The 27783-nt window shown below is 44.8% G+C and overlaps 2 protein-coding genes across 2 annotated transcripts in view; one reads left to right on the plus strand and one right to left on the minus strand.

Annotated features, from left to right (window-relative positions):
* The window catches only part of LOC125942608 (uncharacterized), a 38913-nt gene extending 35658 nt beyond the window's left edge, over positions 1–3255 (plus strand). Inside the window, exon 7 of the mRNA XM_049660792.1 lies at positions 2935–3255. Within this exon, the coding sequence (XP_049516749.1) occupies positions 2935–3174 (240 nt within the window). The 3' untranslated portion in view covers positions 3175–3255. The remainder of the gene's footprint in view (positions 1–2934) is intronic.
* An 11584-nt stretch (positions 3256–14839) lies between these two features.
* On the minus strand, positions 14840–25912 carry LOC119455360 (uncharacterized). The gene is made up of 5 exons (XM_037716749.2): positions 25624–25912; positions 22420–22574; positions 18046–18113; positions 16877–16954; positions 14840–15138 (listed from the first exon to the last, which is right to left on the minus strand). Exons 1-5 carry the CDS (start codon positions 25711–25713, stop codon positions 14993–14995), a joined length of 537 nt encoding a protein of 178 aa, XP_037572677.1. The 5' UTR covers positions 25714–25912; the 3' UTR covers positions 14840–14992.
* Positions 25913–27783: the final 1871 nt, after the last annotated feature.

Raw genomic sequence — 27783 nt, forward strand, 5'->3', positions numbered from 1 at the left:
CACTGTGGGCTGTGGCGTCATCGAGAATATTTTCCAGGAAGTTAACTCTTCAGGCAGAACTACTTTGGCACGTGAAACCGTTCGAGCTATAATTTCGCACTCGTCTTACAATACATCACGCTGAATGAAGAAAACAAGTTGTGAAACGCATGACTACAAAACACGAGTTCAAAACGTCAATTAAGGTGTGTGTAGAATTCTCTATTTGGTCCATCACACAAAGCCGCGTGCAACGAGCATCAATAAAGAACAAACACTTAGAAAGGTAGGTGTGTTCTGGTCTGTGAAAATGACCCGTGTCACGCCGGGTACAATACCGTTTTTAATAAAGGTGGCGAGGTGTGCTGTACCAATGCATCAAGTGTCTCGGTCATCACTCATCGAGTCTAAGAGTCTGTGCACACATTGGTATTCTGACTGCTCTTATAGGTTCTTTGAAGTAGGCAGAGAGGCTGAAACCAGCAATTTCCACGGTTGGAGAGAAGAGGACTTGTATAGGGTGTAGGCCTATACAAAAAAATTGGAGCCTTTCCACAGACATATTGCCGGAGAAGTTGAAACATATGGTGAAAGAATTGGTGAACATTCGCCAGCAAAAAGGTTCTGAAATTTTGCTAAGTGTATCGTAGTGGCCTCTGAGATGCCATCGGCGCTGACGTTGTAATCTCGGAGGCCAGGGTATCATAAAGGCTCATTTAGTACGGGGCGTGCTGGTATATTGACAGCCTGTCAGCTGCAAACTCAGTGGAATGGTTGGCAGCCATCCTACAGCATGCTGCAAATTGCACTCCAATTTCGCCTTTAGCTGCGGATTCTGTATTTTGCTGTGTCGGCGAAAATGGCGTGAAGTTGATGTGAACGGTAATGATGATAACACTTTATTCAATACAAGCAGGTACGACGTGTCCCAGAAGTAGTAGGAATGAAGGAAAGAGGACATGACAATTTAGAGGGGGTGGGTTAAAGTGTACAAAGTGACGCCCGAAAGTTGGGGCTGCTCGAAAACTAAATCTCCGATTCGAATCGAATACGAATCTTTTATAAAAATAACCTGCGAATGTTCAATATTTCATTTATAAGCACAGATTTACAAACACACATGGTTGCGTGGAGTCATTATTGACATTATTCACATGGCTCATTTACTGGCCTATTCAAATGCATGAGATGTCATTCGTAAATGGACGTCCGTTCAACTGAGAAGCTCATAAATCAAACCACTTTCGGTTATCGGCTGCGTCATGACAGTGGCAGTAACAAAAAAAGAGAAGCGCGCGTCACCACATATTATACCCGTACAGTGTTGTGATCGTTGAAGGAGGTAAGGGCAATACTATAACACTTCAAAATGTTTTGAAGAGGTGCAAACATGGTGAGAATGGCCAAATGTTATTTGCTTTGCCTGAAGTGCGACAAATTTCATATAGGCTGCCTAAAAGTGAGGCATTCATAACAAATGACTGAAAAATTCTTGAGCCGAAGTCATCTGCCCCTTGCGTTTGCCCAGGAACTGTTGCCCCCTGAGCAGCAACCGCAGCTGCCCTGCAGCATAGTCACTCAGAACAGTCCGCACTTCCATCTTTCTCTCTCCACTACAAACTTCAATAAGCGCTATCCTTTACACATTCGAAAGAAAGGAATATTCGACAATATCGGATAGCAAGTTATTGAAGCGAATACGAATGGAATAGCAAGCGCTATATACGAGTCTTATTCGAACTTTTGAAAGTTAGCACACCACTACCCTAATGTTACTCTAGAAGGGCGTACAGGGTTCTCTTTGTTTTCTCAGGTTATACTGCAGAGGAGGGCGATATCATATAGCTTGCTGCACCGTGGGCAGCTGCGGTTATGAAGCATTACCAATGCCGCAGCAGCAGAAGCACTATAGAACGAAAGCGTGACAAGCAAACGTGCTGCGAGTCTTCCCGACGAGCGTACAACTTAATGGAGGAATGCAGCCTCATTAGAGGCGCGCCAAAGTACGCGGTAACTGTGCAGGATACGATAGACATCAGGTATGGTTGCTTGGCCGCTTCATAAAACCCGGTCACCTTTAGTTATTAAAGGAATGCAGATGCGGCACGACGCTCCTTGGGGATGGGGGGGCGACATATTTCTGTGATATTTGTTCAGCCGAGCATCTATGTATTAATAGTGCACGTTTCTGACGCAGTATTGAGAAAATGTTCGAATTACATATATACTCGTAATAAGAATATTACGAATAATAAGAATTACATATATACTCGTAATAAGAATAAGGACACGGCCATGTTCACACAATGCCTAGATTTACGTTTAGGACCCAGGCAAGTCAAATGTGCATAAACATGCTTTCTTGCGCACACTGTGACGTCACTGTGCGCTTGCTTCCTTAGTTTTTCAATCCTTTTATGCCACGTACTTTTCTCCTTTGTACACGTTCCTCTGGTGTGTTGGGAACGGTTAGTGTGCTTTGATGCAGTTATTTTAGATGTGTGTGTAGTTGATGCAACGGAAAAATTCACCGACGATTACGACCCTCCCTAATGCAAAATTGCAGCGCAGCTCTATACGTATTTTTATTTCGCGATATACTAAGGTAATATATTTGAGAGAAACATGCAGTAGAGTCAGCAGTCGTCGTATATCTGATCTGCGGGTCAAAGGCCAGGCAGATTAGTAGCTTACTGTCGGAAAAGCTCTGTGGTGGTCCCTCCCGGTCTTCCTCTCGCGATGTAGAACAAGAGCCTCTATCTCATAGGTTACCATCGTCTGTCCACCGTCTTCAGAAATCTTCTTCACCATATATGTTGAGGCCGAAAATAGATCGAAAGCCTTGTCTCCTCCATTTTCGACGAAGACCTTTTGTAAGACTGCTCCCCCCCCCCCCCTTCCCGTGGCTTCAAACTAAGGGACATCAACATTTCTTCTATTTCTCTCTGACTGCAGAAAAGCCCACAAAACGATCGGTGCGGCCCCGCCCCGTCTCGGCCATGCAATGAGCGCCAGCTGCGCTTCCTTTACTTCGCTGACGTGGCCTCGAGTGACGGTCAAGTTCGGTGCCTGAAGGCCTCGCAAGCTACACTCGTCGGCCGCCGCTGTCTCGTTGGACCAAACCGCTTCGAAGACGTGGCCAAGTGCCGGGCAGCTTGCGTACGTGGCGGTGACGAAGGCGCAGACCGCCATTAACGCGATTCCCACCGAAAAGACGGGGCCCGGGCACAAGCGGCGAGCCTAGCACAAAAATTTGAAGGCACACGCAAGAAATTAAAAAAAATTATAGTTGAAACTACTGTTGTCATAGATAGACGGTGCGCACCTACTGTCAGACGGATGATTACTTTCATGCGCAACATAAAGCAACGATTGCTTATTTGCGCTTGTGTTCGAGGTATTTTCATAGTGACTCTGTTACAGCTAGTCTGCTGATATCTTGGCATGGGATAGTCGCGTAAGTATGTAGCCGCCATTCAACTATAACGCTGAATAACACACGCAGAAAGTAGCACTACGTGATATTTGTGACTATTTGCAAATATTCATCGTAAAGCGGTATGAACCATTAAAAAATATAATTCAACATAAACTGAAAATCAAGTGGCATTTATTAGGAAAAGGCGCATTAAAGAAAACTGTTGTTGTGATGAATGTAAACACAAAGTGCTTAGCCGCTGCGGAGACAAGCGATAAAGTACGATTAAGGCTTTGAAAGATTGAAAGTGGCGCAACTATTCGAAGCTAGTTTTCTGAGACCGAATGCACAATGTTTTATTTTTTTTTTCATAGGAATCGTTTGCGACTGGCTGTACGCCTAAGCTAATTAATAAATCGAACACTACAGTTGGATGGCACCTGCGTTTACAAACATTTCCAGTGTACAAACATTTATTTTATGAATACGAGCCCTGCTTTATGTTCACTCGATTGTGCATATCGATTTAGGCCACAAGATTGAATGCGTGCCTGGTTTAATGCCTTCCTATTACTATACTTTGGCTAATGACGCTACTGGAACTGTGTCTACTTGAGCTTTCATCTGTATCAGAGTTCTTTGCTTTGATTGACGAGATTAAACGTCCCACAGCACTATTGGGGCTATGAATGACGCTGTGGAGGACGACTCTGGATTTATTTGACTACCTGGGCATCTTTAACATCGCCTAGTGCACGAACGTTTTTGCATTCCGCAACCATCAGTACGTGACCGGCGCCTTCGCGAATCAGGGGCGGAATTCACTAAGATGCGCTGCTCGTACGCAATTTCTTAGTAAAAAGTTCTTACGCTGAGATAAGGGTGCAACTCAAGTAGCAGCGCAGTTAACTTACGGCGTCGTATGAGAGCGAGGAGGAAACAAAGTTAGGATTAAACGAGAAGAAATGATAGAAGCGCGGTCGACTGATAGCATGATCGCACAACATGCATAAAATTAAAATGGCGTTTTACGTGCCAAAACCAGTTCTGATTATTATGCATGCCGTAGTGGGGGACTCCGGAAATTGGACCACCTGGGGTTCTTTAACGTGCACCTAAATCTAAGTACACAGGTGTTTTCGCATTTCGCCCCCATCGAAATGCGGCCGCCGTGGCCGGGATTCCATCCCGCGACCTCGTGCTCAGCAGCCCAACACCATAGCCACTGAGCAACCACGGTGGGTTCGCCACGCATATATCGTCGAGTATACAGGGTGTTCCAGCTATCACGCAGCACGATTTAAAAAAAAAGAGGAACGGCGTTACGCGAAGCAAACCTAGAGCGTATTGTTTCCAGTACAGTGGAGTAGCCACCAGTAATTTTTTCGTTACGGAGATTTAATTAGGTAATTGTATTTAATTATTCAACTTGAGAAGTACTGTCCTAATTTAATAAAAACACTTTTATGTAGCACAGTATTGAGCAACAGAAAGCTGTATCGGGAGTACTTTACTTACTTTACGTACTTTACGAGTTACGAGTACTTTACGAGTACTTTACGAGTTAGATAATTAATTACATATACCAAATTAAATCTCAGTAACGAAAAAATTACTGGCGGGTACTCCACTGTACTGGAAACAATACGCACTAGGTTTGCTTCGCGTAACGCCGTTCCTCTTTTTTTAAATCGTGCTGCATGATAGCTGGAACATCCTGTATATTCTTACGGCAAATCACTGCACACCCCTATACGACAGCTTCCCTTTCCGGGCGTCTGCTACAGTGCCGACAACGCAACCACGCTCGCCCGTTCCCCGCACTGCCGTCAAAAGAATTGCAGTGAAAGTGTTACGCATTCTGCTCACATTTCTGCGAGAGACAGGACTGATGGATACATGGTGACACATTTGGCGCAGAATAAGACGCGCAGTCGGAGTAATTGTTGGCCTGGTCTGCCAGGCTCACCCCGCCTGTATACATCACCACTACCCCCACCTCCCTATAACAAAGCTACTGAGCGTCCATATTTCGATACTAATTAGGGAAATAATAAAAAACCTCTATCATATATACCTTGTATGGTCTCAAGGCAAGGGGCCCACCACCCGTATGTTCATTCGGATGGTATGTGATCCGCTGCATACGGTTGCAGGCGTGGTTCGAATGCCGCGCATAGGCGCAATATCAGCTCCCTCGGCATCCGGTACCGTCTAAGGAGCTGGTCTACGACTTTGTCAAGCGCCAACCGACTGACGAAACGCGTGCTCCCTTCGCATAGGATCACTGTCGAGGGCACGGCGAGCTATTAAAGCAGTCCTAAAAAATAAATACAGAAAGAAGCCGCGGCTATCAACACTCCCAAATCATGACAGAAAACTTCACTACGTAACATCCACACCTGTAAGTTTCGCAGCTTATCAAACTTTGACGTGATATTAGCATTCATCGCATCTTCTTAGCTTCTCCTCAATTGATAAAACACGATGATGCCTCGCACAAGGTCAAGACTTTGTTCTTGCAGGTTCAGGCGGCCACATTCCGACAGAGGCGAAATGCACAAAGGGGCGTACACATGAATTTTGGCGACCGGTAATAAATCATAGGTTGGTGACGTCAAAGCCAGGAACACCCTAACTACACTGTCTGCCATAGACCATGTGGCACTTCATAAATTTACCAGCCTCATAAGAACAACTCGCTCAAGTGCACGTCAGAATACTGCACAGCACCGTACTCGAAGCACACATCGGTTCAACGTTCTAGCTGGTTTCGGATCAAATCGGTTTAACTCATCGATCTTGCACACTGACTCACCTTAGTACGAGCAGTCACTGCACATATAGTACGATGCCAAGGTGGCGGTGGTGCTATCCAACTGCGCCCAACGCCCTTCTTTAAACATACTAATGCGGCCTCACAGTACGAAGAGAAATGCGTCTGAAGAGCAAGAGTCCGTTAAAATTCCGCGCGAATTTTGGATGTTGTTTGTCATCAGTGCTACTATTATGTTCACTGCAGGACGGAGGCCTTCTCCCAGTGATCTCTAATTACCCCTCACCTGCGCTAGCTGATTTCAAGTTACGCCTTAAATTTCCTCATTTCATGACCCCACCTAATTATACGGCGTCCTAGACAGCGTTTCCTTCCCCCTAGTACGCCCTCTGTATTTCTAATGGACCACCGATTATCTCCCCTCTAAATTACGCGGCATGCCTAGCTCCTATTTTCCTCTTAATTTCAACTACCACTACCCCCGTTTGCTCCCTAATCCACACCGCTATCTTGCTCTCTGTCAGCGTTAGGCATAACATTTTTCTTTCCATCGCTTGTTTGAGCGGTCCTTAACTCATCGCTTCATTGTTAACCTCGAAGTTTCTGCCCCATATGATATTACTTGAAGAATGGAATGATTGTACATGTTTCTTTTCAACGACAGCGGTGACCTCCCGGTCATGATTTGGTAATGCCGGCCTTATGCACTCCAACCCATTTCATTCTTTTGAAAATTTCCGTCTCATAATCAGGGTTCCATGTGAGTAATTGACCAAGATAATCTTACTCCTGCCGATCATGAATTCTTGTTCACTTGACAGGTTATTTAACAATACCTTTGTTAACCTATTCTAACACATTCCCGGTTAACATCCTCAATCAATTGTTGCAATGCGTCCGAAGCGTTGTTGATCAGGACAATGTTATCGGCAATCTGAAGGTTGTTGAGATATTCGCCGTTGATCATCGCCTTTGATCCTTCTCAGTCTATAAGCGTGAATACTTCTAAGCATGCATTTATTATAGCGGGAGAGATTGTCTCTCCTTGCCTGACCGTTTTCTCGATAAGTATTATTGCACCTTTTTTTTGCAGCTCATTAAAACATGTGAAGCCAGAACTATCGCTGAATCAGAGTCGAAGCCTGAGAAGTTGCGGATACGTGAGCTGTGTCTAAAGGCAAATATGGAAGTTAGACACAAATGAAAACATTATTGAGTGGTCAGCCGTATGATTCAAGCACCACGGCCGTTCGTTCAGCCCTTCAGTACAATTCTTACGATACGCACTTACACGGCTAATTACATACAAATGTCGTAGCTTTGTCGAAACGCTGTACTGCATGTTAAAGAAACCCAGATGGTCAAAATTAATCCGGAGCCCTTCACTACGGCGTGCCTCATAATGAGAACTGGTTATGGCACGTAAAACCCCAGTAAGAAGAACGAAACGCACTGAATTCAGTGCTCGAACTGAATTCTTGGCCAATCTCCCAGAGTGAGGATGTGCCACTACCACCAAGGCTCTACATCTACATCTACATCTGTGCGCCGCCGGAAGAATGCACAAGGCAACATAATTCGAGTGATGTAAATGCTGATCTTGCTGATACGATGCTTTTTAGTGACCACGCTGTGTTTCTAATTATCGTTAGAAGTTACAAATGTGAAGCGTCGGGCACGCTTCACATTGTTCACTTCGCGATACCAGGCCACTGCGGCGGTCTTTCCCCGCTGTCATGTTGATCTCACCACTGCGCAACAGGCGCGGAGGACCGTAAAGCTCTTACCAGCTGGCCGAAAATTCTTGCGCTCGATTCCCAAACGCCTATAGGCTGTTTCACATGGCGCGATTGGCGTGAAAAAAAGCGTTCTGCCGCGCACGTCGCTGAGCGATTTTCGCTGGGAGCTTTCACATGCGTCAGCGACAGTGCGATTTCCGTCGCAGTGACGCTGACGGTTGCCCCCTGCTCAGAAAGCTTCTATCCCGTCATCGCTCAATAAACACAACGTGGTAAATTCACTAGACAAGTTAAACAATTTTCTCATTATTATTTCATAATAGAAAAAATACAGCATTTTGTAAGGTTTAAAAGTGTTGATACTACGTTCGCATAGTCTACAGTCGCGGCGAGTGAAACAGTGGCAAACACTGCAAGTATGAGCGTGGGGCTAGTGCGGCGTCGGTGGGGTGGTTTCGTTTAGTACACTCTAGTTTCTTTGTTGCGATAATATATCGAAGATACAACTCTTCTTCTGGAGGAGTATTTGCTTTGGCAGAAGCAGCTACCACTGAGTGCGCAAGCACATGACGCAATTTGTAGCGATGAAGAGGTTCACGACGGTGACGATCAAGTGGTAGGTGCCCTGTGTTGAAGGCGGCGTCTGCTCCCGACCTGGATAAGATCCCTATATAGGAAAAGTGCCGCCATCTACTCTCTCGTCCGCCGTCTCCTCTCCTAAAACGCTTGTTTTTTTTTCCCTTTACTTTTCGCTTGCGAAAGCAAGTCGACGGTGGCGCCCCTCGAAAGCCCCTGTTGAAGCTTTCAGGCCGGGCGCGCGCTGCCTCCGCCGCCGACGACGACGGCTGCGCAGAGGGACATCGACATGGCGCTGAGGCGAAAAACAAAAACCAAATATAAAGAAGTGAAAGCGCGCGCTATCATCGTCCAATCGAGATACAGGAGAGAGAGAAGCGGCGTTGTTCAAAGGATGACGGTACTTTTCCGAAGGTATACGGACTTTAGACAGGGATAGCGTGCAGCGTCTCCTTTCACGAAGCTCCTCTTCATGAAGCTCCTGAGCCACACGCACTGGTGGGTACGCCCTGCTTTAAAACATGATGGCAACGCGCGCGACATTGTTCCGCTGAGCTTGCAACACGCGGTAAAACAGGAAAGCGCCTATTTCGACGGCGCCTGCTGTTACGACACACGTTGCTCGCCCACATCTCGCCGCGACATGTTGGAATCCAGGGCCGGTATTTTGTAGCGATGCCTCTGAAGCAATAATGCATTTTCGCGCTTATCGCGCTTTGTCAGTTGTCAGAGCGACGGTCCGCTCGCGTTATCAACGGCATCAGCCGGCCGTGAGCGATGGATGATAAGACTATTCCAAAATAAGTCATAAGGCATCGCTACAAAATCGCGGCCTGGGCGCTGTAACGCAAAATGATTCCAAACCGTTTTGATTCCAAACTCCTCACGCCAAATTTACGTAACCACCGACGCATGCATCGGGCGGTGACCCGCAGCGTTGTCTGAACAACCCAATCGAACACTCTCCTCGTTTATAGGAGGTAACCATTGTTCGCTTTCAAAACCAATAACATTGTCTACACTCAGCGATTTTTCTTATCTAATTGGCTGACAAGAGGCGAGGAGCACGCTCTAGTGGAGAGGGTTTCGATGGGGCCGAGCCAGCACAGTGAAAATAGATAACCGCATGAAGAGGGTGGCGCCGGTATCACCGATTCGTCCGCTTCGCCTTACTTAGCTTGCGGTGGCTGGTCGAAAATCGCGGCGGCGTGCAACGGAAGGATGAGAATGACGCTAAAACGGATCCGCAGCAAGGAAGAGTTGGCAGAGCGATGTCGTGTGCATGCCGAAAAGGCTCCATAACGTTTTACTGCCACGGAAAAAGGTTTATCATGCGCAAATAAATACATGCTCACCGGCAGGTGCGAGTTGCGAGGGCGTGAGCGATCGACGGGCAGCCATCTTGTATTCCTTTCGGAACGGGGCAGTCTGTGGCTATTCAGAAAAATTTTCAGTTTTGTTCGGCATATTAATGCATGTTTTTCGCGTACACGTCACTTTGACGTGGTGAGCTTTCGCGGTTTTGTGAGGTAGCGTGGCAGACAGGCGAAGTGGGCGTAGCCAGAAAACATTGGACCAATAGCAAAGAGCTAATGGTGAAAAGGCGTCGAAACGGGAATGATTATTTTTCTTTTGTGCGGTTTAATTATGCATAATCAGTGTGTACACGTTATATCAGTTGGGGAGCTATCGCAGTTTTTGTGATGTCACGTGACAGACAGGCGAAGTTGGGAGTGGCCCGAAAATGTTTTGACCAATTGTGGAGGCTGATTGCAGCAATTAGGAATCGAAACAGTTTGGAATCATTTTAAGTTAAAGCGCCCTTGGTTGAAAAAAAGCATTAATATTACTGGCTTCCACAGCAGCGCACACTCAATACAATTACGCACTGAAACAGCTCAGTGCACTTTGAGATGACAAATCAGAGCGCGCACAAATATATAAGCGCGCACCATCCTCGGCTATCAGTTGTGGCTTCTAGCCAATCAGCCGCAACAGCGCGTTCCAACGCTTACCTGCGTCAGCTCGAGCGGCGCAGATAAACATAATCGTGGTCGCAAGACTGCTACACCCCTGTCGTAGAAATTTCTTCTTAAGTCGTCATCAGCGACGGCTGTTTAATTTTTGTGAATCGACTTACCCTTACTATGAGTGAAGTACTGAAGTTCGCACCTGTGCCACCCTTACATACACACATTTTTTCGACTACAGCAATCGTCTTTGCAGCAGCGTGCATCGCAAACTTGCTGCTCTTACGAACAGTTTTAGCTTTGTGAATACGCTTTTTTTCGTAAGATTTTTCTTACGCCAAAATTTCTTCCTAAGTTCGGTGAGTGAATTCCGCCTCAAAACTCGCCACCTCACGGGGCTATGTCACTCTTTCCCTCCCTCCCTCCATCCATCCACCGTGCGGCGTCCACACCCATATTGCGCATGCGCATCCTCCTCCCCCTCCTCTCCTTGTCTCATCTCCTCGCCTCTCGGTATTCCTCCTCTCCTCTCCGACGCTCTTCTCTCCGGATTGCGCAACGAATGGCAGCACCTGCAGCTCCGCGCGCGATAATGCGAAGCAGCTTAGGTTAGAGGCGCGATGGTAGGCGCTGCATACTCCGCTGGGGGGCGCCACTGTAACTCGCGGTTTAATGACGCGCGCTCCGCCCCTCTCATTCTCCTCCCGCAACGCCACGATGAGTGCCACGGACAGCGCCAGCGTCAACGCCAGTGTCAGCGCCGTGGACAGCGCCGTTAGAATGTACTAGAAGCTTTTGAGTGGCGCGAGCGCCTGCCTGAGCGCGGCCGTTTCAGCGTGGAATGATGCGGTGGCGCTGGCGTCTACCAATCTACCAGCGCGGATGGCTGGCAGGCGTTCCGCGTACGTGTTCGTACCTCTCCGTCGAGCCTAGGATGATCTTTTTCATTCTTTGTTATACCCCCTTTTCCAAAAATGTTAATGCAAATGAATATTATTTGACATTATTGTTACTGAAGTTGCCGCCGACTGTGTTGCAGCTTGAAGTAGCGTAGGACATCGTACCGCATAACGAGCGCTTCCCCCCCCCCTTTTTTTTTTACAGTGTACAGTTACACGAGATACCAGCTAGCCGGCACACATCGGAAGCCTCCCTCATCCCCCCCCCCTCCCCTCGAAAAAAAGAAAAAAGCAATGTGTTGCATATAAGACGAAGAACTCCGCCAGTTCCACGTAAAACACCAATGTTGGAATCAAATAAAGGGCGCGTTGCTTGTGGTTGCGTTCACTCACAACAAAAGCAAGCTTTATTGAGAATGTCACTGTCTGAAGAACAGCAGAGTTTTTCCAGAGCACCCTATCATTTTAAAATATGGGAATGCGTTTATTGTTGTAGGACCCACAAAAATGCACATACGTAATGCTGCAGAAAAACGCCTTCAGTGAAACATAGCAGTGCAAGATTTCGAGAGTTTAAAGGCAACACCACTGCAAAGTCCTATTAACAATCGCATACTTATACAAACAATACATTTGCAATTAAAAATGATAAAAAGAATAAAATTATAGAGCCAGGATACACAATATAACATAAAACAAAACAGAATAGCAGAGCTTAGGTTGTCTTTGTAAAATGCATTTAAATAAATAAAAATGTTATTATGGTTGCAAAATTGTTTAAACCGACTCTAAAGTGGAACAATGAATCAGCTTAGTTCGAGTAATTGTGCTCCGAGAACCCTAAAGCTGCTAAATTAACCATCACAGATTCAAGATGAAATTCTATTTTCAGATTTTGCGTCAGAGTTTGCACGTTCTCTTGCTTACAAACCTCTTCTCAGAAAAATCATCTCTCTTCTTGGTGACCCTTAAAAAAATTAATAGTAATAAAATATGCTCAAAAACTGACATCCTTTTTATGCCAATGCAGCAATTTATAGCCTACTCAATTTCAGGTGCTGCTGTGCGCTTCTTCGTTTTTCATCTCGCGACTTGTTCAGACCCAGTTTCTGCTGCTCCACAACAGAGTGGGACGCTTGCAACAAGCTGCAGGGCATCTGAGGCCTCTTGAACCATTACTAAACTAGACTTGCTGATTAGTTTGTCTTGCACGAACGCTTCACATTCCACGCTTCCGTTGTTTGCACTGCTGAAGAATACGGCTCGTTCAATGGAAAGTTCACACGTGCTAGAATTCAGTGAGCACGCTACGTATGACACGCCGTCAAACCCGGGAAACTCGTGCAACGCCCATGATTTTGACGGTAGGTCAAGCCCACGAAGGTCGTCGAGAGTGACAACCGCTTCAGACGAGGGACTTGAGCTTGCCTTGTCAGCTTCGTCGCTACCTGCAGAAGTTGCACAGTTAGTGTCCACAAGCACCTGCGCAGGAGTGCTAATGCGGCGCCGCTTCCTGTTGTCGTTCTCAGCCGGCACACCCTGATGCCGCCGCTTTGTTTGGGTCCGTGGAGCCGGAGTTTTCAGCGTCAGATATGCAGGCAGGTTGGGCAAGATCGTCGGGACTGCATCAGGGGCAAGCATCGGCGTTCCCCTAGGAATACGGACTTCAACACCATCGATCACATGCACGTAGTCTCTCACAATGAAATGCGGTTCGAAGTGTAAGTCGCACACGGCACAATCGGCGTCAAGCGGTTTGTCAAGCCGATGGAGGTTCCGCTCCCAAAGAAGTCGTCGTTCTTCGTCTTTCGGGGCCTTAAAAAGGGATAACTTTCGACTTTGTTGCACACGCGGATATCAAGTTGTGCAACCTGGCGCGTAACAATGGTTTAAACGCTGTTTTTTTGCCATTACGCGACCAAAACAGAGATGCCGACTACAGAGGCTACCGTGCCGCCGAGCAAACCTGGGTAGATTGGGCGATGGCAGCGCCGCCGCTACTTTCGCCACAAGTTGGGCAAGGGGCAAGCAAGGGAACAGCGCTCCGGTCGCGCCACTCAAAAGCTTCTAGTACACTCTAGCGCCGTGGAGAGGGCTCGAGCCGCTGCCACGAAACGGCAGCGGCGACAGGCCGATCCCGAACTTCGGGCTCGCGAAGCCGGTAGCTAGGTACCTCAACCTAACGGAAACGACGAACTGGAAACTAATGGGAACTTGAGTTGGACCCCATGGCTGCTTCGCATACTATTCAGGGTTCCCCTGCCGGAAGGTGGTGTAATATTTTTTTTTCAGCTTGTACACTGCTTCGCGTAATGTTTGCAGTGTTCATTTTCAATTCTTTCGTGCGGAGTCGTGTTACGTAAAAAGCGCTGCTTCATTTGTGTTGTGTCAAAACAATTTGTTAGTAGAAAGCAAAATCAAGTGTGCCGGCGAGGAAGCATAAGTGAATGTTTGAAAAGCTTGGCGTGACCCCGTGGTGGTCGCGGTATCAATGTTACGCTTTTCATGTCGGAGGACACGCGGAGCATACGTAGCAACGCCCAACTGTAGTGTTTAAAATGATTTTTCTGTCTTTTTGAGATCGCAGATGCATATATATTTCATTTATTTAACTCAAATCAAAAATATTTGTAATACTAAGAATGTCCTGGCGATCACAAAATTAGCCAATAGCTGTTGTCGATTCAGCTGCTTGCGATTACGCTTCAAGCGTCATCACAATTGTCGTCACTTGTGATGACGCTGTAAGAGGAAGTTATTTTTTCACTGCTTTTCACAGGAGATTGTAAATTCCCTTCCACATGCAGTGCAATAATATTTGGCTCACATGTTTAGAGCAGCCTCGTCAACAGATCGGCAAGGTTGTCTTACTATGCGCAAAAAGTGTTTCAGGTCCCGTTTAAGAAGCGGCCTTTCCAAGTGAAATTTACTGATCAGCATTGTTGATAAACTGTTGGGTAGGTGCAAAGTGGTAGTCATCTAGCGAATGTTTAATTACGCCGTATTGCAATTGTTACTATTTTTGTTATTAAATGGTCGTGCAAGCCACCCTTGGATTAAGCGAGACGCCGCAGTGAAATGGTCAAGAGGTAATATTGGTTAACTAGTGTTCTTTCGCTTGCACTGAACCGAATGTAATATAGACTGGCATTTTTGCATTTAGCTTTCATAGGAAGGCTGGCAAATGTTCGAGTAAAATATATGGGACTTTGTGTTCAGCACAAAGTGTTGGCACAAAGCTTTGTGTTCGGCACGAAGCACATTAGCTGAGTACCGCGGTAGGTATAGTGTACACTTTGTACAAGCTTGCACATTCTCACATCAACCTACGATTGGTGCCGAAGTACGTGCTTTCTCTCCTTTATAATGTATACAACAATATTTTCGTTGGTAATGATTCCTATTAGGCTCTCTCCATCAATTCTTCATGCAACGACTGTACTTTTGAGTGGCTGTAGTGTGTATGCAAATGATTGGCTCGATTTCTCTTTAACCCATTTAATGCATGTACCCTAAGGACAATAAGCACACAATGTAGTTCAAAATGGGGCTCAAATAAAAGCACTTCATTTGCTCCGCAGCCTCTGAAACTTCGCCTGCGGCAGTCGACTGCAAGTACCAAGTGTACTCTGGATTTAAACCACAGGACGATTCATTCCTTGCGTGCATCGATCATCTGGAAGTAAAGCTTTCCGCTCACTCCCGCAGTGGCGTTCAAAGTGGTCGTCGCAAACAGTCGAGATCGACGCGTTGACTTGTTCTGGAATCCACAGCACGCATACTGCATCGAAAACAAAAAGAAAGAAAAAATTAGTTCTCTTCTACCATGATGTTGCATTCAAGGAAGGTTTAAAGGGCGGCGCTTCAATTCACAAAACGTCTTTTACCTATACAGTGGCGTCCATGATTGTTCATCGCCGCACTGATCGTGTCGTTATGTTGATCGCTATCGCGATTGGTGGGCGGCCGAGTGCCGGCCATTCATGATATGCTTTTGCACGTCAGATAAATGTAGGGAATACTTCTAAACTATGAGATTTTACGTGCCAAAACCACGATCTGGTTACGGGGCACGCCGTCGTAGGGGAGTTCGGAATAATTTGGACCACCTGGGCTTCTTTAACGAGCACCTGAATGTAGGAGACACTTCTGTGGGAGAGTCGTATTAACAGAGCTCTTCGTTCGGAACTGCTGTTTGTCAATGGGTGGCCTCCTCCGCTAATCACGCTCTGCATCACGCATGGCATCAAGCTTGGCTGGCATCTAGTCTTACGAACAGTGTGGGAATACGGGGCCTGTGTCAAATTTGCAAAACTTTCCGTTCGGAAAGAGTAAATTGCTATTAACTTCTACTCTTGGCTACTTCTATTACCGATATCACATTTTGCTGGAGTCTTCTTACGGAAGATTGTGAAGTACGAACTGATTTGGAAAGTCCTCGGGCATCCGTAAAATTAATCTTAAATAAGAGCGCCTCCACATTGGCATGCCTTTGAACAGCCGCCACTCTTGATAAGGATTGGCATGATAACAATGAGATCGCGTCGGTGATGCTGAAGCATGCATGAATCTTACGTAAGAGACATTTTGTAAATATGGATCCTGAATAACGTATTCTTGGTAATTGCATTGTTGTATTATAAATGATTAATTTATTTATTAGCCGGGCACTCTGTTTTGTTAAAATTAAAAACTTTGTCCTACAGCATACAACAGGTGAAGAGTCTTATACACGCAGGGCCATGCACTTCTACATGGAACACTTTATCAGTTTTCAAGGCAGATTATAACTTCAGCATTTGTTTTACTTCATGGAGTAAGTATGCCCTATACGACGGCTAATGCGGGTATATAATCATGATAGATAAGTTCGTTTTATTTCATTTCAAAGTGAAGCTGCTATGAGTGGTTGAAATATGATAAAATATTTCCCTTAATGGTGGACGACACTGTGCATCAGCAGGGTATCCCCGCAACGTTACTCAAGCACTTAAAAAAAAGGTACAATATACAATTATAAACCCTGTGGCGGTACAAGCCACTCATTTTCTGCCACTAGAATAATTTTTGCACAGTATTTACCTGGCTAAAAAGAGTAGATAAGAATTAAACAAGTCAGTCTTTTGAATTTAGGGCGTGCTTTGGATGTAAAAGCTGTTACTGAGCCTACCCCCAAAAATATTCGTTTGCCGCACGCCCTGTCCTGAGTAATGTATTTTTCGGCACTTCATACGTAGAGCGCACAATTCGAAAAGTGCCGCGTGATCACGCACTCGCGCACCACGATACCAACTGTAGTAAAAGTGTTTTGAAAGAGCTCCGACCATTGCCTGGCTAGGTTCAAAATGCGTAGCGCCCTTGTGCTGAAGCGAGCAAAGTAAAATTTTAAAGACTCCTGACACTGTTTTCTTTCAGATTTTGATCGCTGGAATTAAATTTCACGAGTTTCAATTTTTACGCATATATCCAAAGCGAACACCCAACTAAGTCAGTTCACCAATAAGCGAAGTCGCTCTTACCTTCACCGCGCCGGCTGAACTTGGTCAGAGCGCACGTGCTGTAGTCACTGAACAAAAGGCGCACGTTGGCGTCACCCACTGGAGAAAAGTACACGAAAGAGAAGACACGTTCGAGAAAAGGACAAATGATGACGCGCAAAATTGCACAGTTACATTAATTCAGCAGGCCTCACGAAACCTCCCTCTCGCAAATAAAAGTCAATGCTAAGGAAGCACGCAGTTCTGAAGTGCTACATGCAAATTCATGTATTCTTGCTAACATATTTTAGCGCGAATAAATACGCGATGTTCAACGACATCAGCTTATGAAGGGAAGCAACCGAGGCCGCGCCCTGCCTTAAAAATTTTCCAAGAATTTCCGGACATCCAAACGTCCGCAAAATAAAAATAAAGAAACGGAACATGCCATGCTCGCTGCTTCAACTCTTATGTGCCATTTATTGACAAGCAAATTAAATTCACTATGCAATCAAAACTACACCAACTTCGTATGACTTGGGTAATTGTCGTTACAGGTGACCTCCACTGTCGCAATTGCAACCAACATGTAGTTCACAGAGCAAAACACAAATCTGTTACCGCAAGAGCACAACAACAAAATGAATTTCGAATCAATGCACCGGCCGTTTTACATCAATGCATGGAACGATTTAATTTGTACTTAAATGTGCAGTAACTTAAAAAAACACAGTGGAAGACTTAAACAAAGGGAAATTTTCAGAAACCACGAGTAAGTTCACAGTAGCTAACGGCTACGATGTGATACTTATGAAACATCTACGCGCCTAAAAGAACGTAATATAACAAGTTTTTTTAAATCCGTTCCTCGTTGGGAGTGTCGCCAACGACACTACAGGAAGCTTAGCAAATATTTTAGCCGACACTGAGGTCTTCGCGGCTCTCGGGAGCCATGGAGACACGCCTAGTGAATTAACATTCAAGAATGAGAAAAAAAGTCGTGAAGGATTGAAGGCCATGAAATGCTGACAAAATTTCTTCGTGGTCCATTTAATTTGTTTCTATTAGAAAACAATGTCATAGTAGGCCAAACTTATTGTGTTTTTGTTAAGGATATATCAGGGACTGTTTGTTTCACGGAATACATGAGTCATGAGTCATATCAACAAATTATCTCCTCTAGATCAGAAGTGCACAGAAGAAATTCTCACCTTGGGGATCAGGATTAGTTAGACTGTCCAATGTACCCACGCCACCGAAAGTGAAGTTCACCTTAATTCTGCAAGTTTAGAGTCAAAGCAAAGTTAAACACTGCAATACGGCGCCGCTCAGGCGGGGAAGGGGGGTGGGGAGGGAGAGGTGGTTCGTGTGGCAGCCGAGCTAACTGTGCCTTCAGAACGGCGCACAAAATAATAAATCAGTCATTTGTGTATCGTGCTTATAAATGACTGAGGCAACAGCAGGGTGCAGAACAAGAATGAACAACGTTTTAATGCATGCGTCGTATTTATAACATTGTAGAAGTACACTGCGCATGTGCGAGCCGTATCGGCTGTAGGTGAATAGCACGTGCCCGATACAATTTGTGCCATCAAAATTTTGAAGTTTCTTTAGGCATGACTCATTCCTTTCTACAAGACGAATCTCCTTGTGACATTCTCCTTTGTAAGAGCAGTGATTGGGTAATTCATTCTCCTTTGTAAGAGCAGTGACACAGCACACGTACCCTTGGTGGGTACGTGTGCTGTGTCAAGGAGGCTGCTTATTTTTGTCTATGCCTACCTTATGTTGTTATACCCTGTGTTTTTTTCCACACAAAGTTTTAGCTAGTGCCTCTTTTATGCAGTTCAGTTTTTGTTGGTTTTTTTTTCCTCTCCTGTGTCAGGCGCCATTGTACTCCCTCAGGCACCTGACATGGGAGTGGCTCTGAGCTTTGCTTTTCTTTATGACCATATATTGATTTTTGCTTTTGTTTTGTTATGCCAACAAGTGTTGACACATATGCTACGTTGCTAATGTATTGATTGATTTACTTTTCATTTTGTTTGTAACCCCTCCGAGCGCAACATGCCTACAATGGGGAGAAGGCCCTCGTCAGGCATTGTGCCTTTTGGCCTCCTTCCTGGAGTGTATTCACTTCAAATAAAGAATAAATAAATTGGGGCTAAGCTTTGTGGCGCTAAGGCGTAGTGCTAAAATAGTCCCGTGCAAGTGCGATTCGAATAATACTGTCTAAAATGCATAGACTGAGGGCAAAACATGAGGTCCGAGGTACCTAGTAGTTCTTTGGCTGAATAAAGTAATTTAAAACAAGCAAACATAGACTTATCTCAGCACATCGAAAACGTTAGAATAATGAAATACCTGGGTTAATGCAATTACGTTATAACGAGGGTTTACGGTAGAGGATGTAGTCACCCCGTTGATAACGAATAAACATTTATGATGCGCGTCAAGTTGCGATACACTATTATCCCCCACTATGTCACCAGTTGAGCTCATACCTCCACCGGTACTAGCATCCCGCGCGTTGGGGCACAAGAGGCACTTGGGGTAGAGGAAATCGTTTTTATGCTAGTTATCTTAAATTGTTCCCAAATGCGCAATTTCTCAAATTCTTCTGAAGATACTCGGGATAGAGTGCGATTTACCGTAGCTTGAAACACGTAAAATCAGGCGTAACTTGAATGGTACAAAGAAACAAATATTTTGCCTGGGAAGCAAAAGTATAATAAATAGTTTACAAATTTTTGGCTGTTATTTTTTCTACTGAAAGTTGGTCCCAACACTAGAGTTTTCATTAATGTTTTAGTGAATTATTGGACGTTATTTTATCATTGCGATGTGATATTCCTTTTTACGATTAAGCAAATGTAAATCTGATCTGGGTAGCCTTTAGAATTCAAATGTGCATCTCCTAAAGCTACGTCGCGTGAATAGACATCGAGCTGCAAGATAACAGGATAAAACCACGATTTATTTGTGAAGCACGCCATAGTGAAGGACTCCGGAGTAATTTTAACCACCTGGGGTTCGTTAACGCGGACCCAATACACGGTACAGGGACGTTTTTTCATTTCACCCCCATCAAAACGCGGCCGCCGCGGCCGCGATTCGATGCCACGCCCTCGGGCTCAGTAGCACAAAGCCATAGCCACTACGCCACCACGACGGGTGGCTGGACTCTACGACCACCTGTGACTAGGTCCGTGAATGTTCCATCGCAGGTGTCGGCACATCGAACAGACTATTCTACAGCGAAGTTTTCTGTGCGTCTTTCTTCGACGCACCCGCCGCTGCTGCTGTTGTTGGCTGTTCTGCTGCCGAATAGCTCTTTCGAATACTTAGGTGATACTGAGAGTAATGTCATAACGCCGTCTTTGCTGTACCATTGTCATCCTTCTTGGCTCCTGGCTACAGTTTTGGATTATTGGCCATCACACGCCGTCGTTGTCGTACGGTTGTTCTCATTCCGTCATCGTCATTTCGTTGTCGTCATTCCATCGTCATCATGCCGTCCTGTTTGTTCCATCGTTGTAATTTTGTAGTGATGATTCCACTGTCGTCATCCAATTGTCGTCATGGCCTCGCCGACACGGCGTCATCATACAGTCGTTGTCATTCCAGCATCATGATACAATTGTAATAATTTTAACATCGTTATCACATTATCGCCATGCCATCGTCGTCAATGCCCCACCGTAGTTCCCTTAAACACAGTGTGCTCGTCATGTCGTCGTCGTCATGCAATTGCCATCAATCTAGCAAACACATGATGTTGCCGTCGCGCCGTTGTCATACCATCGTCGTCACTTCAGCATCGTCTTCCCATGGTCTTCGTGTCATCGTAGTGACATTGTCGTCGTTATTTAGTCATCATGTCATTGTCACCGTTGCATCGTCGTCATGGCGTCGTGGTCGTTCTATCATCTTCATTTTGCCGTACTGTTTGCAGTGTCGTCATGCCATTGTCGCCACTTCTCCATCGTTGTCGTTGCGTGGTCGTCATACAGTCATCTTTATGCCGTCGTGGTTGTTCCGTCGTCGTCATTCTTACATCGTCATGCGTGGAATGTGCATGATCAAATGTAACGTGTTTATGTTGAACAAGGTGGTTACCAGTGAGAATGTGTCCAACTGGGTCGTGTCGTCTTTTCTTGCAAGTGATCGCTAAGCAGGAACAGCGTTCTTCACAAACACCAATCAAAGCTTCGCTTGAACCGACTCCCACAACGCCTGGGATCCGCAGATTTAGTTTTTTATAATCTTTCTCTCCCCTTTCCTCGTCTCCTAGTGTAGGCTAGACAAGAACACACGACCTTAGTTGCTCTCCCTGCGTTTCCTCTTCTTTCTCTTGCCTTACTAAATGCAGCGGCGACTCATTTCCATTCTAAAGTAATTATTTTTTTGTAAGAGCGATAGAGGGGAATACTTCAATTTACACCCCCGAATATGTCACTGGGGCTCGGGGTTCAACTTCTAGCACTCTGTTTTTACATCTGTTATACAGCTCAAGGCAAGCTGTTACAGTAACGATTCTGAACATCTTGTCAGAATCAGATTTGGCTTTGCGTTACGCTCCCTTATTTGCGATTGTCATGAAAGATGGAGCGACTTTGAAGATGGCCAGACATCCTCGCTGTTTCAAAGGCGTTATGACGCAGCCAACTTAGTAGAGACTCGTGGTACGAATTATGAGTTCTAACAGCACTTTCTTATGTAGCTTGTGATCGTCTTTTTTGTTACGGCTACCACGTGAACTCGAAAAACTTAGCGAATCTATTAAGAACCAATTGCGTCTCACCATCTCGAGAGCGAATGATAACGAAAGTCGTATGAAATGGAATATGGCGCAAGAATGTAAAAGGTGACCTGTACAACGTGTTATAGCAACACTTCATGTACTGTGGAGGTATTTTCGCAGTCAAATAAAGAAGTTCCGTCCATCATATGTATCAAAATTGGGAGTGGAAGTTTTGCACATGCTCGATATCACGTGTCCGTTAGCTGGATGTCAGACTACCGCAGAGCTGTGAAAAGCATCGGCATCCCAGTAAACCAATGCTCTTGTACGATTACTGGCACTGACGTAGCATTAGAGGCATGCCGGGAGAGGACAGCGGCCGCAGGTCTATGAACACGATGGCTCATTGTGGTCCTCTTGGAAAAGCAGCACGAACAGATGGTACCACAATAAAGGGAGTGTATTGTTTGCCTGCCTTTTTTGGTGTTTGGTCCGTTAGTGCTGCTTTCTCAATGTGAAAACGATGCGACCAACAAGGTGAGGGGGTATATCTGTTTCAAATTCAATCACCACGCCGGCCTCTTCCCATGTGCGCAAGATAACATGTAGTGTATGTGATAGATGTGTGCTCTATATGAGTGATCTCCTGAGATGTGTCCCAGAAACGTCATATTTTTAGAACACAGCTGTTTTTGACAGGCCAAAGAAACTTTCTAACACAAAATGAGTGTTTGAAATGTGTGGCCACTTGATTCAGTGGTTCATAAGAAAAAAATAAAGCCCGAATAATTTACAAGATATTTACAGAACAAAATTGACGCATGTACAACGGTTTTCTCACCTGGGTGATTCAACGCTTCTTTCGTACCAGCTCCACTCGTAGGTACCACCGCGATTGGCGCGGTCTAGGGCCACTCTTCTGGCGGCCAGACAGAGCACTTCCGAGTCGGGTTTTGATGTTGCCACACCTACAATGCGATCAAACGCCTCCAGGATCTGTGTGTAAAACAATAGACGTTGGTACGTGCTTCTGGTGACTCAGTGCATGGTGTCTTCGAGTCATCACCGCCGGTGTGGCCCCACAGCAGGCATTTGCAAGGGGCGAGGAAGGAAGGGGAAGGAGCGACATGTGGTGACCCCGTGGCGAGCATGTAAGCAACATCAGCTTGAGTAAAGAACTATGAACAGAGCAAGGAGCTAAGTGGAAGGCCTACATGAAAAGATGAATGTGGGGGGAGCTGCTTGCAGGGGACTGCAGATGGTGAGATACAGATATAGAAGTACACAGCGGGAACACAAGACGGACAGGAGAGCACTCGTACAAACTAGACAAATAGCATTGCACTTGTCAGTTCTTTCTGTCCACTGTGTGTTCTCGCAATTAATTCTAATTATGCATAGCTAACTAGCCCAATTTCCGATTCTTTTTGCCAGAAAGGCTAACTTTACTACTGGAGGCCAAGCCAGGGTCTCAGCGTTCATGGCGTTTTGCACGGAATGAAACAGAGCTGCACACTGTGTGAGCATGTCCAGAGAAAGCCTGAAGCGAACCATTCATGGCTCAGACGCGTCGGGAACTTTCCGGAATGTGAAACTGGAGAAGGACACGTAGTCATTTTCATAAAGTGTCCAGAGCATTGCCGAGGCGAAACTTCCACATAAAGCATAAATCTTGCCGAAGAGTGGCATAGTTTAAAGGCGTCAAGAGGAACAGAATACGGGTGCTTTGTGAGAATAGCAAACGTACACCGCCCTGACGATCGCTTGCATTTCAATCAAATTCTACTTTTCGGGAATTGGCATCAGGGCTAATGCGGTCTACTTCTTTTCCCTTAGTTCGGCCGTGGTATCATCATGTGAACGCTTCACTGGAAAATAATAAAGATTAAAAATAATAATGCAAAAATGACTACACTGCCACAAAAAAGAGAAATAAAATGCAACAAAACGGTGATGGTTATAAAAAAACATAGATATGATCAGCACGAACACTACTAGAAGTTGGAAAATTGTGCGCAGGAACATTAGTATAGAAAACAAAGGTAATACCTAGAAGTACGAACTTTGCTATGACTCGCTGGTGAAGTACGGTAGAGTAACAAATAATTTATTGCAAACATTTTGAGGAAATTGTACCTCAATACAGTGAGCTTTACCTGAGGGTGTACTGAAGCTTCCAGGTTTATAGTTTTGTTATAGAATGTGATTTAGACTTTCAAATGAAGCAGCAAGCTACAGAAAACCAGCGCTAGAACGCAAGGAGTACTGGCAGCTCCGACACGCACAAGCACTGCGTTAAGCTTTCTACCTTTTGCAAAATACGGTAATGTTTTATCGCTCAACGTTCATGACAATCCAAAACTATGAACAATCAATCAGCTTGGCCAACTTGCATTTTTTTTACCAGCCGATCTTCAAGGAAGTCATTTATGGAGCTCTCTTTTTAAATGCAGTATCCAAGCAACTAGCAGAATTGCTGTAACACCTGTTTTCTTACAGCCTTTGCACCGCCTGGTATACTTGTACGCTTATTCTTAACATCATGCGAGTACATTTGACGACGAGTACTCGTACGGGGTGCAGGGTTCATCAAGATGAATCAGAGTTGTTTTGAAGTTTTCCAATTGACGATAAAGCACTAAATATTAGGGTCCGAATTCCCAAAGCTCTTTTTGTTCGTAAGTGATATTTGCTATTTGCGATCCGCCCTCTCTAATCTTATGTCTAACTTAAGGAGCGGCTGGCATCTGCGAGTTTTCGGCGTAAGAACACTTTTATGAATATGGGTACAGGGACGTATTCCCAAAGATTTTTATTCTTAAGTATTTGCTCTTGGCTGCCCGCCTTCGCTATTATAATACCAGCATAAAATTGGCTAGCATTTTCTTTTACAAACAATTGTAGCGCACGCGCGCGTTGCGGACATTGGCCCTGCTGTTTCGCTTGTGCATCAACGTTTTTATTTAATGAACAACTCAGCATTGAAACAGTGTGGATTCCTTCGACAGTGACTCGGAGATAGGAGCGCCACCTAATAATATACTCAATTTGCGAGCGGGAAAGTATTTAAATGAAGTTTCAAATTCATCCCCCTAAAAGAGTACCGAAAGTTGACATTCCAGAAATTCCAAGGATTCTGAACACCTCGATACTGCTCGCAGGATGCAGCATGAGTTCTAAGTGGTCTAGACTCCAAACAAGCGTATAATGTGGACAACAGCGTCAGGAGATGAAAATTGAAAATCAATGTCCCACGGTTACGTGAACGTGCGGGTGGCCATTTTTTGAAAACGTGGATTAACGTGATGGCTGCTCGAAGGGAATGCCTTCTCGAATAGAACTTGACTCTGACTCAAAAGGCCAGGAATAAGATTACAACATATTTTCACAACAACGCGCCCAACAACTGCTTTTCCGAACCCAAACCGCTACCCAGCCGCGCCTATAACAGCTCTGGCAATTGCTACGACTGGTGCACAGTCGAAACGAAGGTAACCAAGAACGCCCACAAGGCCTGTTTATAAGAGCTGATGACTGACATGCACAAGGAGGAGGTTAAACACGCTCGCACTAGGTAAAGGTAATCGGAGATACGGCGTTTTCATGATACGAGTATGTATACTATCGGTGTGCCGCAAATTTCAAGCAAGGATTTTTTTCAATATTTCCCACATTTTTATCAATATAAGATTTTTTCTTTCGTATTTATCTCAACTACTCCATGAAAACAAGTATAAATTTTTCTGCACAATGCCCCGCCAAAAAGCTCTAATTTGCTCGGTGCTTACAAACTCACAGGTCTCGCGAAGCTCTTGCTGCCTAAACGCAGTTCTTTCCCAGCAATAGTGAGCACTAGGCAATTAAACATCGCTGGAATAATCTAATGCTTAACCGTGGGCACCTAAACAAAACTTCATGTTTTTCTGGACCAGTGGCCTGAAAGATCCCAATGCTAGTATGAAGCAATGCATCGTTGGAAGACCCTACAGGGAGACGTTCTGCTGCGTACGACTTTAAAGTTCAACTGTTCATAGGCGTCTCTCACCTTAAACATGTCATACACGACATTTGGACTTGTAGCAAAGGCCGAAACTGCTGCACCGGAGACCAGCAATACAGTCGTTGCAGCCCTCATGATTGCGGGAACAGGATGTCCAAGCAGAGCTCCTTCGACGCAACACAGTGTATGCCTGGTGGGTATCTTTCCTTTGTATGCGCCGCTTTTACACCACACTCTTGCTCGCAATCGGAGCTTTTCTAATCTGCATTGGGCCAACGCCGGAAAGAGGAGAGAGCTCTTGTACACTTGACAGGAGAACAGTTCTTTTCATGCCGCCTGCGCCTCTTCCAATTGCTGGCATCACGAGATGTTTTGAGCGCGTTGCATTGAATCAGCAAACCTCTTTGGTCACAAAGGAAGTAAGAGCAAGACAGACCTTTTTTATCTTGCCACCGATAGCTCTGAGTTTGTTTGGTTTTCTTTTTTATTTCATTGCTCACCATTTCACTTTCCCAGTGGCCATTTGAAGTTTGAAGTTTATTTGTAGCGCAAGAGCAAAGAAAGCATACATCTTAAGTAGTACATTAGGAGGTCCCAAAGTAGAACTGTCTGGGGGACCTCCTGTTTTACAATGCATACGATATAATCACATAAACAGCATCAGGATGCATCCAACAAGCGATAACACCTTTACACAAATCAAAGTGTTATATAAAAACAAAATAACAAGAAAATAGTATAAAAATAAATATCATAAAAAGGTTATTTCAATATGATAAGCTAACGAACGCATAAAAACAGATTATGAAGATAGTTTAACTTGTGAATTTAAAGCAATAGAACACGAACGTATTTATTTAAAATCAATATGAACAATAAGATTGAAGAAAGTTATAGGTTGTAGAAATTCCCACACAAATACTGGCAAACACATGTCCGCAGAAAAGACAAAGATGAAAAGGAAAATGGGCAAGAAAAAAAAAGAAAAAAAGACAAAAAAGTCACAGAGAAAGCAGCTCTTCTAACAATTTTATTTTAAATTTTCGTTTAAAGCAGTAGAAAGAAGGGGTAATCTTAATGTCTGCATTAATTGCATTCCAAACACTTATACCAGCGAATCTGAGGGTAAACTTTTCATAATTTGGTGTTATTTTCGGTAAAAGGAGGTTATTCGGTTTAGAAAACCTTGTATTGTATAAATTAACGATGTGACACAAAGAAAGGACGTCCGTAGGTATGTCAAGATGAATGAAGCGAAACATGAGAAGCGATAACTTATATTGAAATAAATACCGAAGGGGTAGAATACGATGAAGTTGGTAAAGAGGCAGGGAATGGCATCGCAGTGGTGTAAATGTCATGAGCTTCAATGCTTGGTTTTGGAGGCGTTCTAAAGGCTTGAGGTGAGTGGGATAGCAAAAGCCGAAACTGTTTTCAGCGACCATATTATTAGGCCAGTTCGTAACCCGTATTAGAGAACTCTCTAATGTACCATTTTGAACAACAATCGTCAGTTGTTTTGGCGATGAAACCACCATGTGGCTACAGGCGTTAGAAGCACTAGATGCTGTGATACCAACAGCCGGAATCACCCAAGCTTTTGTCGGAGTGTTAGAAAGCAAAGCCGTATGCGATTTGGCTACCATAGCTTTCATTCTAGATACATTTTTGTTTATGTCAGGCTGCTTCTGTGGTTGTGTTGCGACATGAATATGAATGACAGATCAATATATGTAGGCATGACAGTTGACTCCATCTGTGTAATGCAAGCTTCGTGTATACATTATGCCTCCGGATAATGAAGACAAGCTTGCTTTTGCCCGTTGTGTTGATTCATGGTAAAAACGGACATGTAAATTTCTCATTTAATTGTTTCGTTTTCACTATAGATTGCCTTTTCGTCTTGTCTAATAACAGAGGCTGCTCTTAGCATTCAGCTTTGTTTGGTTAAAAACCAGAAAGCACTGATACAAGTACGTCGAATTAACTTTGCCATATTTGGCTCTGTTTGGAAACTGTGAGGTGATACTTTGTTCCAAGATGATGATGATTATGATTATGATGATGATGAATAAATTTTTATTGAAACAGTGACTTGTCACTCGAGGTGGAAGGGTCCCTTATTCCAGGAACCCTCTGGCCTGGGCCGCCCGTCCGACCCGAGCCACGAGTTTGCGCTAGTCCACCAGGTCCGGCTTGGAGATC

This window comes from Dermacentor silvarum, chromosome 1 (assembly GCF_013339745.2).
Source record: "Dermacentor silvarum isolate Dsil-2018 chromosome 1, BIME_Dsil_1.4, whole genome shotgun sequence".
NCBI classification, from domain to species: Eukaryota; Metazoa; Arthropoda; class Arachnida; order Ixodida; family Ixodidae; genus Dermacentor; species Dermacentor silvarum.